Source organism: Danio aesculapii, chromosome 2 (assembly GCF_903798145.1).
Source record: "Danio aesculapii chromosome 2, fDanAes4.1, whole genome shotgun sequence".
Lineage (NCBI taxonomy): Eukaryota > Metazoa > Chordata > Actinopteri > Cypriniformes > Danionidae > Danio > Danio aesculapii.
Genome location: NC_079436.1, coordinates 44,660,555 through 44,676,517, shown reverse-complemented (window position 1 = coordinate 44,676,517; position 15,963 = coordinate 44,660,555). Strand labels below are relative to the sequence as shown.

The following is a 15,963-nucleotide window of genomic DNA, read 5'->3' as shown; positions in this document are numbered from 1 at the left end:
TAAAGGTAAAGCAAAAGAAAGTCAACGAGAAAGAAAAAGAAACAAAAAATAAATAAATAAATGAGTGCATATGAAAAAAAATAATACAAATTAATGCAGAATATTAAATAAAGCACAAGTTTTATAAGTTTTAATTGCTTTCTTGTTATGAGACTTCATGATGGGTTTTAAGTAGTTTAATTGGCTTTATCTGGATTAAGTTTTAGTTAACAATAACAGATATTAAAGACAATCCTTTTTGCTGTTTTTAAAATACAGCAAACTATAAACTCTTTAAAAATTTAATATTTACAGTTAAACCTATTAAATTATATTTCTTTTTAGATATTACTGATAAAATTAATATTGATTTCATACTGATTTAATAAATAACAACAACAAATGTAAGTCAATAATAATAACAATAATAGTAGTATTAATAATAGTTTAGAAATAATAGTTTCATGGCTAATAAAAGAAAAACATACATAGCTTGGCCTGCAAATCATATTAAGGTAATCAAATACATATTCAAAATCTCTTTGTAAACCCATCAGTCATCAGTGTACTGTCTAATATCAAAAGCTGAAAGCAGAGAACAGGTCCTGAGGACAAGAAAAGAGAGCAAACTAAATCTAATACATGCACTCTTCAATGCAAACAACCTTTCTCTGTGCTAGTCGATGACATACAGATATAAAAAACACAGCACTTCCACAGAGGAACAGTCAACATTTTGTGCAAAAGAGCTTGAGTGCAAAACTTGATCAGCTCCTTTCATGCTTCTCTCCCTTTTTCAGTTTGTGCTCCAGATGGCAAGTAAAGAATGCAGTAATCTGAGCAGTGGAGAATCAATGAGAGAAAGCCATGTGAGATGTTATCTGAGATGGCGACGGCATATGAGGACAATAAGCTCACCACGCTGACCCACCTGTCCACTGGTTGATAGACCACCTGGTAAAACACACACAATCACTCCACATCTGCCATTTACCAGGCCTTCTGTTCCAAAAAGATGTCCATGTTTCAGGAGATACAGGAGGCACGTTTAGCAGGACTCCTCAAAACCCCTTATAGTTTTGCAGTCACTTGCATCCTTTAGTTTTTGTTCGTTTTGTTTTGGTTTTAAATAAATGCTGTGCTCTTGTCAATTCTATTAAAAAAATTTGGACATAGCCGCTGTCATCCATACATTATTAAGCAACCCAACTTATAATATTGATGATATTTAATAAAACGAATAAAACTAGATGTTAAAGTTTGAGAACAAACCTTGTGGTGGCTTGAGAAAGCCTGTTGGACTTAGTTTATTTAGTTTGAAAAAGTATCAAGTTGGCTAAAAGAATGCTGCAGTCAACAATGTAACCACTTTAAAGATTGAAGAAAGCCAGTAAATACATTTAAAGTTGATCCCAGTGTCTGTGGTCGGCAATAGCTAGGGCCAGACGGAATCTGCGCACATTTTTTGCCATTTCTGCGCAGAATTTTGTACAAAATCTGCAGATTTATGCGGGATGATTTTGGGAGTGTGATAACTAAAACCTTAATATATGAACTAAAAAGTAATACCTTCTTTGTATTTAATGTTTACGATGCAAATCCAATTAGTTCCACTTTTTTTCGTAAACAAAGCAAGTCTTCTATGTAATACATCTACTAAAAGACTGAAAATATGATTTTACAAAGTGTATTGTGAATAAATTATATTAACATTTTCATATTAGTCAATAATATTACTGAAATTAATTTAAAAACTGAATAAGTATAAATTTACACACATTTACACAAGTAAATAAACAGAATCAATGATGGGCTAAAAATCTGCAGAATTCTGCATGCGCAGATTCCGTGTGGGCCTAGAAACAGCCATAGATATATACACTAGATATCATATACAGACCCTGAGTATGCGTCAGTAGCGCCACCACATTTGTACAGTGCTCCCAGGACAAAAGAAATATAAACAGTGTCAGTTGTAGCTGGACAGCCGTCGACTTGCGGCTCCAGTGTGTGTACCCTGAAAGAATGTATGCTTAGAATTTTAAAATGCATGACGCTGCGTGGCACATCTAGTGCCATCACCTTCAGTCTTTCAGTTCACGTCAGTTTAGGACAGCAAATGTATGCCAAAAAAAAAACACAGCACACTGGTGATGTTTACACATGCTGTGAAGTGAACCATGAGAAGATAACATACCTACATGGGAGGATACCCGCAGGCGCACAGGGGATGTTTAAGGCTGATTATTATTTTTTTTTAAAAATTTGCACATGCAACACCTTTACAAATACAAAACAACTACCTGATGTAAATTACGCCTTGAAAAGTCATGGCGCAGCAGGCGGTTAAAACTTGAGGTGCGCACGGTGCATAAGCAAAAATTATTCAAAAAAAGTGCGTTCAGTGTGATTGGCCCCTTATTTATGTCTCAAACAACTCGAGGGCAAGTAAACAGTGAAAAAAAATTGCTTTATTGTGTGAACTATCATAACGCCAAAGTAAATAATCTACCAACATTTTAGGTGAGTAAACTCAAAGAAAATCAAACACCACCATCTGAACCAAACAAACTTGTAGTCATAAAAAGTGCAAATAGGTTTTACAAAAAAAAAAAATTCGCAGATTTTTTTTTCCTTGTTACACTGAGGTTAGTTTAAAGCAAACAAACCAGTGCACTTTTATGTGTTGCTTGGAGACTGTAGTGCTGTAGTAAGCCAGAATTTGGCTAGATTTCAAACTCACATCGACACATGAATGTTTAGAAGTATAAGTATGAGTATATGAAGAATCAAAAGTGCACTGTAAAACCCAAAAAGTTAAGGTAACTCAAACCAATTGAGGAAACTGATAGCAACAAACCATTTAAGTTCAAAAACTAATCCTAATGAGTACTGTGAACTTAATTCATTTGAGTAAATGAAGCAATTTGAGCACAGTAAGACCCAATGAATGAAGAGAACTCAAACCAGCTGAGTACTGTAAAAGCCGATAAGTTAAGGGAACTCAAAGTGTTTGAGGAAACCGATTGCTACAAACCATTTGAGTAAAAAAAACTAATCTATATGAGTACTGTGAACTTACTCCATTTAAGTTGAAATATGAGGTGTTTAATTAACTCATTGCCTTCAACACGGAGTTCAAAACTCTTTTCAAATGAGTAGAATTTACTTTCAGTAAATTTTAAGTTAACTACACTCATTTCATTTGATAAAGTTGACTGTTGGGTTTTACAGTGTAATTGTAAAAAAAAACATATTAATCCTCATTATGAATGGGGGCTCGCATCAGTCATGTGGGTGAGTTTATTTTGCATTTTGCCATCTGAAATTCGTAGGCACAACCATACATCCATTCTTCCTGCACCAACACTTCCCAAAGTGTACCTTTTTTGGACAGGTTCCTTACAGAAATCGCAATGATGACCTATTTAGATTCAAAATTGTGAATTTTGCTGAACGATGACAAGTGTGCATGCCTTCAGGTTGGTCTTTTGGTTGGTTTTATAGAGGTTTTATATACAATTCAGCTAGTCAGGCTAGCAAATCAGTTTATTCTACTTAAAAGAAGTTTTCAAACCATTTCTTTCATCTGTTGAACACAAAAGAAGATATTCTGTAAATGTTGGAAAACTGTAACCACTGGCTTCCATAATAGGAAAAACAAATACTATGCAGGTCAATGGTTACAGGTTTTCCAACACTCTGTCATCATTTAATCTCCCTTTACTTGTTCCAAACAAGAGTTTCTTGTCTGTTGAACGCAAACGAAGATATTTTGAAACATGTTGCAAACCTGCAATTATTGACTTGCATAGTATTGTGGAAGTCAATGGTTACAAGTTTCCAACATTCTTCAGAATATCTTCTTTTCTGTTCCACAGATGAAAGAAAAGGTTTGAAACCACCTGAGAGTGAGTAAATGTTTCTTTTTGGGTAAACTATCCTTTTAAGAAGATCACTGCAGTTTAGATTGGAGACCGTGTGACAGGTTGGGTAAAACTTTTGATCCTTTGTCATGTTGAACAAGAAAGAATTTGACAGTATCATTTAGATGTGAGTGTGACAAGCTTTTTCAAGGTGGCATCAGTGTGGTAATGCATGTAAAAGATGGACAAGTATGAGGAAGAAATGGATGTGGGTAAATATGCCCACATAAAGGGACAAAAAAAAAAATGCACCAAAATATGTTTATCTGATAAAGACTTCATCCATGCCTGTTTTTCATAAAGAAAACCAAGAATTACCAAATACACCTAGTCAAGGCACTCAACGGAAATCTGCCATCATACTTCTACAGTAGATGAAGATCAAAGTTTTCTAGCTATGTAGATTAGCTCAATCTAACTCTACTGTGTGTTTGTTTAGCACAGTTTCTCAAATCACCTTATTAGAGCAGCTGTTTTCATCAGGTTCTCCTCCAATGACGAAAAGTTTTCCTGCACAGCTGGTAACCGCCGGCGAGCAGACGGCTTCTTTCAAAGGGGCCACTTCGGTCCAGCGATTAGAGAAGGAGTCGTACACCTCCACGTTATTGAGATAACACTGTCCATCATAACCTCCAACTGCATACACCTGCATGAAAACATACACAGATACAGCATGATGACTACTCATTATTTCAAGATGCCCCTATTATGCTAATTAAAAAAATTTGTTTTAGAAGTTTCCTATATACAAAAGTTTACATGTGTACAAGGGCAAAAAAAAAAAAAAACATTAACTTTTCCTAATACACAACGGAGAACCATTTTTTTCAAATAATGTTTGAGGATATGGTCTCTCTAAACTCCTCCCTCTCAAGATTTTACTCCTCTCTAAATTGGTCAGATGGTACGGTCCGTTTGATTGTTCTGCCATTGAAATCTGGGAAATTCATTTCAGCTCTAGTTTTATAGTTTTTCAGTGTTGCCAACTTAGCGAATCTGTTGCTAGATTTAGTAACTTTCTATACTACCTTAGTTTTTTCCCTTTCCAAAAAGCTCATAGCAGCAAATTAAGCAATTTTAAACTTTAATTTGGTTACTTTTAATAACTTGTAAAAAGACATTATTGTAAATGAAAAATGTGCCAGAGGAAACACTAATCAACTAACCAGCCATGAAGAATTCTTAGCAACAGACATGTCATATCACATTCAAACTCCACACAGAAATGTCAACTGGCCCGGCCGAGACTCGAACTAATGGCCTTCTTGCTGTGAGGCGACAGTGCTAACCACTGAGCCACCATGTTGCCCACTATATATATACATACATACATACATACATACATACATACATACATACATAGATAGATAGATAGATAGAGCGAGAGAGAGAGAGAGAGATTCAAACAAACCTAAATAAACATTTTTCAAACAATGCTTTTGCTGAAATAGCCAGCCAATTTGAGAAAACTCAAATTAATTATTTTGTATGTTACAGAAAGATTCAGTTTTGAGTTGCAATTACGTAATGACGTCATCGCACAATGAGCAACATTTTATATGAGCAACTATTAGCAACAAATTGTTCTACCTTCAGCAACTTCCTCTTAAAATTAGTTTGCAACCGTGTTCTCAAGCCTTGTTGCTTTCACAGCAAAGAACAAAAACAATGAATTTTTCTAGGCCTCAGCAACATTTTACAGTGTTTAAAGGTGGAACTAAAATTACAGCCTGACATCCTAAAGAGCTTTGTACAGGAAATAAGACAGAAATTACTTTTTCAAAAGAAGTTTAAAATTGGTTCCTTCTTTTGAGAGACAATCATTCCATTTATCACCCTTTAACACCTTAATCACCTTTCACTAGGACTGGATGATTTGGCCTAAAATCTAAATCTCGATTAGTTGAACATTTTTACTCGATTACGATTAATGAACGATTATTTTATTTATTTATTTTATTTTTTGCCCTCATATTCCAAGTGACGCACAGTATCTACCACCTATGATTATTGAACATCAGCGTTGAACAACTGAAATTAAAACACACACTGCCTTAAACAGTCACTTTTTTTTCTTATAAAGTAAAAATAAATAATTACCTGAATGCTACCTTAATGTAGAAACGTACAGGAAGCTAAAACTCGCTAATTTAGAGGTGGGAACCGGCGGACGTGCAACAACTTTAATCATAAGGTACACACAATACAAAAGTATCCATATTGAGCTACTCCACGGGACTCAACACTTGTAAACACTCGCTCCAACAGGCTTGCTGGAGTCACCCGCCATATGCGTGCACTCGACGCAGAAGTAAAAATCTGCCTTAACAGAGTGTATGACTCCACACATGGTAGGGAAAGTAATCAAAAAATTGCCGTGGTAAAGTTAGACCGATTGTAGGTTCTGAATGTCAATTTCGATTACTTTTCGATTAAATCGCCCAGCCCTACCTTTCACATTCACAAACACCTCCAATACACACAACGTGAAAGGTAAAGAAATTGTGGTGAAAAGTTAATTCTGAGATCTTCAAAATGTGTCGCTAATATCTCTCCAATCAATTCAGAGTTTTTACAGCAGATAGCACTCTAGGCTAGTTTTTAATCATACATTCAAATGCTCATGATAAACAGTTGTGTAAGAACAAGTGTAATTCGCTTACACCTTTTTGAATTTTATTAACACTTAATTTAGCTTTGAGTGGTATTTGTCAGGAATTGGAGGCAAGAAGAGTATGGCAGTTTGTAAAGCATACAGCACCATCTACTGTTAAAAACTCATTTCAGAATCAACTAAAGAGAGAATATTGATGAATTTCAAATATCTCAGAATCATCGCAAAATCGATTTCATTTTCACCAAAACTTTAAAAAAGTAATAAATGAAGAAAAACAGGGCTAAAGATACTCATTAATTGTTGAAATAATATAAAAATGACTTCATTACAACAACAATAAATCATGACAGATTAATCCCACTTCCCTGGCTCATGGCTTGTGTTTATAGACAATATAAAAAGTCGTTCAAAACCAAACGCTCTTCATATCCTCTCCACATGCGGCCTTATGCTCAAACTGACAGTGCAGAGGAAGTGTGGAAGAGCCACGATAACATAACGACATTGACCCACATTAAAGCTGTTAAACAGGAAACCAGTTCTACTGAGCAAAAGCAGATCGCGGTTGCCTGAGGCCCAAGATCATGTGCAAATCCAACACACACACAGACTAATGACCTATGACCTAGGAGGGTAAAGTTCCCTCATTCACACTGACAAATTTAAACACTCTCACACCCTGTCCTTAATGACGGAAACAGCATTTAGTTCACTTAAGTCCATAAACATATACTTATTTTTAGAAAGGTAACCAATTGTATCCACTTCGAAATTTGGCCCAAAATTTTTCCTGAATTTGAACCCTGCTCTCTTTGCTCACTAAACTTCCGAGTTATTTTATACAGAACAGCACAAACAAGATAAGAATGATGGATTGAAGATGTAGATGGAATGAAAAACAAAATGTTAGATGGCAGACACATTCTTCAAATGTGACGTTATCCTGAATGTGTGCAGGTGATCATATTTCAGCAAAACACTAAAGAGTTTCTACTAAAATGAGAGAGAAAGGGACTTTTTCAGGGTCACAACCTGCAGAAAAGAGCCTAGAAGTTCACATAAAACTGAAATACAAGTAGAGCATACAAATGAAACTAAACAACACAAAACAAAAATTCATAAAAGACGACGTGAAGGGCACAAATCTAGTAGAAGATGTAAGGAATAAACATTTAACCATTAAAGTTAGTTAAAAGTAAATAAAAAGATTCTGTCATAAAGCTTTGTATACAATAGACCAGGTTTGTCCAAACTCAGTCCTGGAGGGCCGATGTCCTGCAAAGTTTAGTTCCAACCCTAATCAGTCACACCCGGGCTAGCTAATCAAGCTCTTACTAAGCTTTCTAAAAACATCCATGCAGGTGTATTGAGGCAAGTTGGAGCTAAAATCTGCAGAACATCGGCCCTCCAGGACTGAGTTTGGACACCCCTGCAATAGACTAATTAGAAAAACAGAAATATTTTGTAGATGTTGCAAGGACATCACCTCACACTCAAATATCTTAAATCAGGTATTCTGTATTTAAAGGGCACCTATGATGAAAATCATGTTTTTTTAGCTGTTTGGACAGAACTGTGTGTAGGTATAAAATAAGATCCAAATCCCTTACATTTTGAGGCCCACTGCAATGTAGGAATGCGGTTTCCCCGCCCACCAATTTGATCGACAGCCACGTATTAACATGTCTCCGTAGTAACGTGTATAATCATATCAACAAGACAGGACGTGCGCAAAGCAACTGGGATTAAAAGATCTGTTCAGCGCTCTGTGATCATGAATCATCAACAAATGTGAGCGAGAATGAGTTTTACAAGTTTAACATGTTTTTAAAACAGTGCATGTTTGTAATAAAGTAAAGACGGTAGAAATCGATTTAATTCATCACCACAGCCGCATGTCAGTACAATTATAAAAGAAGACGCTTCAATCCCGGTTTGTGGACGTTAAATCAGGTTTATTTTGTACATTAACATAACGAATATCCATACAGCAGTGGATATTATCCTGTCACATTTGCTGTGCAAAAACAGTGCAACGTTAAACATGTGCGCTGTGTGTGCGTAAACATTGTAACGACATTGTGTGTGACTCATCATTGCAGAAAGGCTTGAATTAACCCCACAATCAATACATCATATAATCAATGGGAAAGATCTTACTGTAGCATGTCTCACAGATGTTACGTGAGATCTGCTTCCTTCATTTCTGTCACTGTGCTGTTTATCTGACACAGAAAGAGATTGAGGCACACTCTGATAGGCACGCAACAACGGTGGGCTGGGAGAAACAGCATTAAAGGCACAGGCAACAAAAACGGCTACATAGTGTTCACAGCAAAAGATTCCAATGTTCTTAAAAAGGTACAATAAATAATAAAAAAGTATAATAAATAATAAATAAATGTATTATACCTTTTAATGTTCTTAAAAGTTATAATAAAGCTGAAACTTTACAGACACATTCTGGAGACACAAAAGACTTATCTTACATCTTAAAAAAGGGGTAAGATCGTGCCCTTTAAATCATTAATGTAAATGCTACCATCAAAATATTGGTGTACATCAAACCAAACAGAGCATTTTATTTTCCAAAATGAGCTGCAGTTTGTCAGAAATTTGAAGGAAAGCCAGACAAAAGGCGTATTAATTAACTAATAAAGAAAAAGCATAGCTATTTTTTTGATAAACTATTTATTTATTTATTTTTTATTATAATTGACATATTTTTGTGCACACCATAGATGACAATGTTTGCACTGGTCAGTTAATTTTTTAGTTGCTATTTTTGTCTTCAGAGATTGAAAGTAACCTGGCAGTCTTCATGGCGCACCAATGTTTTGTAAATATTCATGCAACTGCATGCACTTTCAAAAATAATGGTATGGGAGCTGTCTCTGGGATGACACGTTCTAAAATGTACACATACCATGAACCCCCCTGTTTAAGGGTCCATAACCCATTTGCTTAACGGGAGTTTCTGCATCACTTAAAGAGACAGTTCACCCAAAAATAAAAATTCTCTCATCATTTACTATCCTTTTACTTGCTCCAGTTTCTTTCTTATATGAAAACACAAAATATATTTAATGAAAAATGGAAACCTGCAACAATTGACTTCCATAATATTTATTTTTCTTGTATTGGAAGTCAATGGTTACAGTTTTTAGCTCTGTCCAAATATCTTTATTTGTGTTCAACAGAAGAAAGATACTCATAAATGTTTGTAAGCACTTGAGGGTGAGTAAATAGTGAGTGCATTTCATTTTTGGATAAATTATCTCTTTGAATGTTTTTAGACTTCGTGAATATAACTAGTCTTGACCGTTCTGTAATTGATCTGGTCTTTACAGTATCTTGTAAATATGTTTATGTTGTATAAACATAGCAACATAAGCTAGGGGCTCCATCACCTTTTAATACAGGTGTCAGAATCGGGTATCTCCTTGCAACAAATCCTAGTTTGCAATGCAATTATACCTGGTGCTGTTCTGACTCCTTTACACTCTTTATAAGCAATTTTCTTAATAAAATAAATAAATAAACTATTACATGATGTTTGCATATGCAGCAAGCGTCTTTACCCCAGCATACATGACTGCTTTGTATGTTTGATGAGTTTTGTTGCATTATAAAAGCCTCATTTGTTTAGTATCTTTAGTTTCTGATTTAAAACGTCAAAGTGAATACTTTTAATGTGAAACACTTAGTACAAGGTTGTGTTTCTCTCCAACATTTGCATGCTTATAAATGGAAGTTGGGGGCGACACAGTGGCTCAGTGGTTAGCACTGTCGCCTCACAACAAAAAGGTCTCTGGTTCGAGTCTCAGCGGGGTCAGTTGGCATATCTGTGTGGAGTTTGCATGTTCTCTCTGTGTTGGCGTGGGTTTCCTCTGGGTGCTCCGGTTTCCCCCACAGTCCAAAGACATGCGGTACAAGTGAATTGAATAAACTAAATTGGCCGTAGTGTATGTGTGTGCATATGAGAGTGTATGGATGCTTCCCAGTACTGTGTTGCAGCTGAAAGGGCATTTGCTGTGTAAAACATATGCTGGATAAGTTGGCGGTTCATTCCGCTGTGCCAACCCCTGATGTGCAAAGGGACTAAGCCAAAGGAAAATGAATGAATCAATAAATTAATGTATGAATATGCAATAAGCATCTTTACCACATCAGACATGATTGTTTTGTATGTTTGATAAGCATTGTAAAAGCCTTATTTGTTTTGTTTCTTTAGTTTTGACTTAAAACGTCAAAGTGAATCCTATTCAAAACATTTTATACACAAGGTTGTGTTTCTTTCCAACATTTGCATGCTTGTAAATAGAAGTTGCCAGAGTGAAAAATGCTAATAGGGTATATGCGGAGCTAGTGTTTCTTCCCATACTGATAAACTTCCGGTGAGCGGTTAATGTGACTTTTTTTCCATTTTATACGGTTCCTTTTACAGCATCGATCTTGTAATGTAATTTAATACAATCAGTTAAATAGACTTTGGCATTCATTTAGTTGCTTAAGCGTAAAACGAGACAAAAAGCCGTTTACTTGCACACACCCGTCAGAATCGGCAGGCTAGTGCAGAAGCTCCATTAAACATAATGGAGTAAAATAAATGTTCATATTTTAAAAGACATGGGGGGGAAAAATGCAATTTAATGCAGTGCATCTTGTACAACCTGAGACCCACTTTATATCAGATATCACTCAGCCAGTGGAAATCGCTGATTTTTAAACAAAACAGACCTTAAACGAGCCGATTTTGTAATGGCATGCAGTTCACCTGAAGTGCTCAACCCAGGTTACTGACAAATTAAAAGTCCTTTAGCATACTTTCACATATACCCTATTAACTTTATAAATAAAGTTAAATTCAGTGTAGTGTATTACATGTATGGACTAGTATGTTGATGTAGCAATGTTGATTTCTAAATCAACAAATCAAATAGTACTTTTTTTTTAAAAGCAATTAGTGTGTGAAATAAATTTATTTGGGTTTGGACATTAGGGCAAGTAAATGATGCCATTCTATTTTAATGCAGTAATCCATCCAAAATAGTAAGTAATTTTCTTCTTTCTAAAGAACTACAGACATCCAAAAACAAAACGTGGCTGTAAACAACGAGAGGATGGGCAATGGGAGGGTGGACACACACACACAAACACAGGAAAAGAAAAGAATTCTAAGAAAAAAAAAGAAGTCTCAAGAGGGTGTGTATGAACACAGAGTAATATATAACACGCAAGCAGGCAGAATGTCAAAGCCCCTGCATGCGTAATGAAAAGCATGCGTCTCTAACAAAACATAATTAAATGCACCACTAAAACAATATCTGTAAGCAATACATTAAAAAAAAACAGTGCCAGTGATTTTCTATTTTTTTTGCAAGGATATTCAAATGCTTAAAGATTCACCACAGGACAAACAAAACACAATTTCTAAGATAGTAACAGCATCATCTGATTACAGTGGTAAACATCTAATCATATTATCAGTCCCAAACATGCACTGGTTATTATTAAAGCCTGGATATCTCACATGGCATCTACACCCATTCTCTAAACTGATTATAACGGAAAGTTTTGTGCTGGAAAAAGGTCTTATCATCTTGTAATTCTGGAGAATAAATCAGTTCGGAGCTCATTATGATAATGAAAATACAAAAGGAACAAACAAGGGGTGGGAAAGCCTAAAATAGATGCATTAAGGGAGAAAAAAGTCATTTTTCAGCTTTAAATGGACATCAAAAAGTAGTCATGTGTTATTTCCAAGCAACAGTCACAAATATTTTTATTACATTAGATGTTTTACCAGTGTAACACACAGGTGCTGCACAATAAATCCTGCACCACTCTCTCCATAGTCACACTGCACAAAAGGAAGTGTGCTTTTGATTTAGGAAATGGGACTCTGGGACTGGAAATCACACACACAAACACACACACACACACGCACACGCACACGCACACGCACGCACTCACCTTCCCAAGCAGGACAGTCATTTTGTGTCTCCAGCGTCCTTTATTTAGAGAGGCCACTCTGATCCAGACGTTGAGCTGCGAGTTATACATCCACACATAACTGCTGTTGATGCGTCCACCTGTAAATAACAAACGCAACATCAACAACAGCATAACCAAGCTATGTGTTTATGTGTAATCCATCATCACCGTAATTTAGGGATAAAAGTATACCCAAAGGTGAGACGAATCTGGCAAAACAACTCATTGGGGATTTTGAGAATCATTTGTAAATATAATATAATATAATATAATATAATATAATATAATATAATATAATATAATATAATATAATATAAAACTATTTAAATAATAGTAACTATTTATATAGTAACTAAAAAGTACTATTTTTTTACTGCTAATATAATATACAATTATTGAATTATAATAAATAGTTTGAAAAAGTAATTTTTACATGTTGTAACAATTTAAATATTTAATAATTTGGTGTGTGTGGTTGTGTCATTTGTTTTTAATATTTAAATATGTATATATTTTTAATCACTTTGATTTGATGTATTGATTTGACTTTCATCATCCACAAGAGGAAATGAATCTCTGGCTTCACCACATAACTACATCAACATTTACATCATCACATAATGTCACAAAAACCAAGCAGCACAAATACATGTGATCATTATGATCATTACATAAATCACATTAAAAACGCAATTAACCCTATTAATACTTAAGACACAGTATTTAAAATGCTAATGGCAGTTGGCGCAAATGACATTTGATACACATTTATGTTCATATAGTAGTTCTTGTTATAAACGATGTATCTGTGCACTTCAAAATCATTTGCCCTCATAAACTTTAATGAAATACCATTCCCTTCCCTCCCCCTCAAAACAATATTTCTTCACTTCCTGGTCGTACAGAATTCCTTTAGGGCAGGCATATCAGTACACTGTAAAACATTTCACACTGGTTAAACGTTCAAACTCAAGTTCACCAGCTGTCCTGAAAATGTGAGTCGACTCAACTTAGAAAGATTCTTTGTTTCAACTTAAGATGTTGAGTTTTAGTTAAATACACTGTGAAACTCAACATCTTCAAGGCAGCTAGTGAACTTGAGTTTGTAAGTTTAACCAATGTGAAATGTTTTACAGTGTACGAGTCTCGTTTCTGCTCCTGAATTCACACCTCTCCAATCACCCCTCATTTTGTTAGCAATTTTATTTTGTTAGCAAGACTGGTGTCTTTCAACAATCCAATTTGCTCCCAAAAAATGAAATCATGCACCACCCTATATTTCTCTCTCATTTCAATACAATTTAAAGAGGATGTAGATTAGATTAGATTCAACTTTATTGTCATTACACATGTACAAGTACAAGGCAACGAAATGCAGTATAGGTCTAACCAGCAGTGCAATAGCAGCAAGTGCAGGAAATAGGTATAAGTTATAAAGCGCAGTTATAGAAAAACTATGGTAATATTTACAGATGGATGTACTATCAACATTATATACAGGTTGTATTAGCTATGAACAGATTTACAATAAATGAATACATGTACAGGATGCTATTAACAGCAGAAGTGTGCAGATAGATAAACATAATTACAAATGTATGTCATGATATTGGAAAAAAAGTACAATCTTAACTACTGTTTCCACGACTTTAATTGTAAAAAAAGCTCTGCTAATTGTAATAGTGTTTTTCAGCCAATGATAAACTTCAGGTTAAAAGGTTAATGTGAGTATTTACAATTACATAAGGTACCTTTTACAGTATCGATGCTGTAATGTCATGAAAATACAATCAGCTAAATAGACTTGAGCATTCGTTTCCTTGTTCAAGCTTAAAACGAGATGAAAGACCGTGTAAACGCTAGAGCCATTAATAACAAAAATACAAAAACTCCACCGAAAATACTGGGGTAAAATAAACTGGCTTATTTTAAAGACAAGGCAGGGGAAAAATGGAGTTTAATGCAGTGCTTATGGTCCGGTCTGAGACCCACTTTATATCCTATATCTATCAGGCAATAAAGACCACTGATTTTTAAAGAAATTAGACCTTAAACATGGCGAAATTTGTATGGAAAGTCTGTGTGTATATACTCAATTGATATACTGTGTTTTTTTCTCACACAGTATCAATTTTAAATGTGACACAGTAAGTGTGTGTGTGTGTGTGTGGGAAGGGGTGGGGGGGGGGGGGGGGGGGGGGGGTTAGTGCACTATATGACTATCAACTACAAACAGTTTGTTTGCGGGCAAGCATTTCAAGCAAACCCCAAACAGGTTATTACAGCCCGGAGTGAGACGACACCATGTCTGTAATTACACAAACCACATTGCTTCACCTGCGTTCCTGTTCAACAGAAATGCTTCCTCTGATCTCAGCGTCCTTTCTTGTTGTCATCTATGTTTATCTAAACCTCGTCCTATTCTGTGCCACTTCGCATTGAGTCAAAATGGCTGGTTATCATCCAAACAGCGGGTCCCTGACGAGTTCTGACAGTCCCTCTCTCCCACACATGCTAAACACCTGGCAGCAAGCCGCTCCTCATTAAGCTGTTTACACACATATAATGAAGGTCTGAGAAGCTCTAAAATACAATATAGACCCTCTGTCGAAGTCCTGTTAAAAGATACTGTTTACCCAAAAATTTAAATGACTCCCCTTCAGGCCATATGCAGTTTTTCTTAAGGAAAACATTAAAAAGGATTTCTCCACTAGAACACATTCATAATATGCAATTCAATGACATTCTAAAGAGAGTCGTACACTGGACGCCCTGTGCTGCGCCTTGTCTCTACATTGGTTTCTATACACCTCTAAGCAATGCAAACAGATGCCACATGGTGTCGCCGGTGTGTGTTGCCTCACAGAAAACCATTGCTGCGTCCCAATTTGCATACTATCCATCCTATATAGTATTCGAAGATAGGATTAGTATGACCCAAATAATAATATGTCGAAATTTACTCCGATGGTCTATTTCTTAGAGGTCACACAAATCTTACAATAAGGTTTCATTAGTTAGTTAGCTAATGTGTTTACTAATATGAACAAATTATAAACAATACTACAACGTTTATTAATTATAGTTCAACATTTACTAATGCATTATTAATAACCAAATTCATGCTTGTTAAAATTAGTTAATGCACCGTGGGTTATACCTGAACTTAGGGTTAGTGCACTTGACATTAGCCCCTTTCACATAGTGATACTGGCAAATATCCAGAAAATTTCCGGAATGACTTTACCGCTACATTCATAAAAAAGGTATTCACACAGACGTTTCGTAATTTTTCTGGAAAAGACCATTCACACATCTATTCCAAAATACTGGTAAATTCTGAAATCATTAACCAAAAATGATCTATAAACATCAGCGCTTGTAACGTTATTTGTAAACATAGAAGGGGTCGGCCTTTTCTTGATGTTTTCACTTTTATCTAAA

General features: G+C 35.4%; 1 protein-coding gene across 1 annotated transcript in view; it reads right to left on the bottom strand.

Moving 5' to 3' along the window:
- klhl24a (kelch-like family member 24a) overlaps positions 1 to 15,963 on the bottom strand; it is a 43,951-nt gene that overhangs the window by 8,785 nt on the left and 19,203 nt on the right. The window contains exons 5-6 of the mRNA XM_056480553.1: positions 12,499 to 12,617; positions 4,363 to 4,551 (exon numbers count right to left, since the gene is read on the bottom strand). Coding sequence (XP_056336528.1) covers positions 4,363 to 4,551; positions 12,499 to 12,617 — 308 coding nt within the window. The remainder of the gene's footprint in view (positions 1 to 4,362; positions 4,552 to 12,498; positions 12,618 to 15,963) is intronic.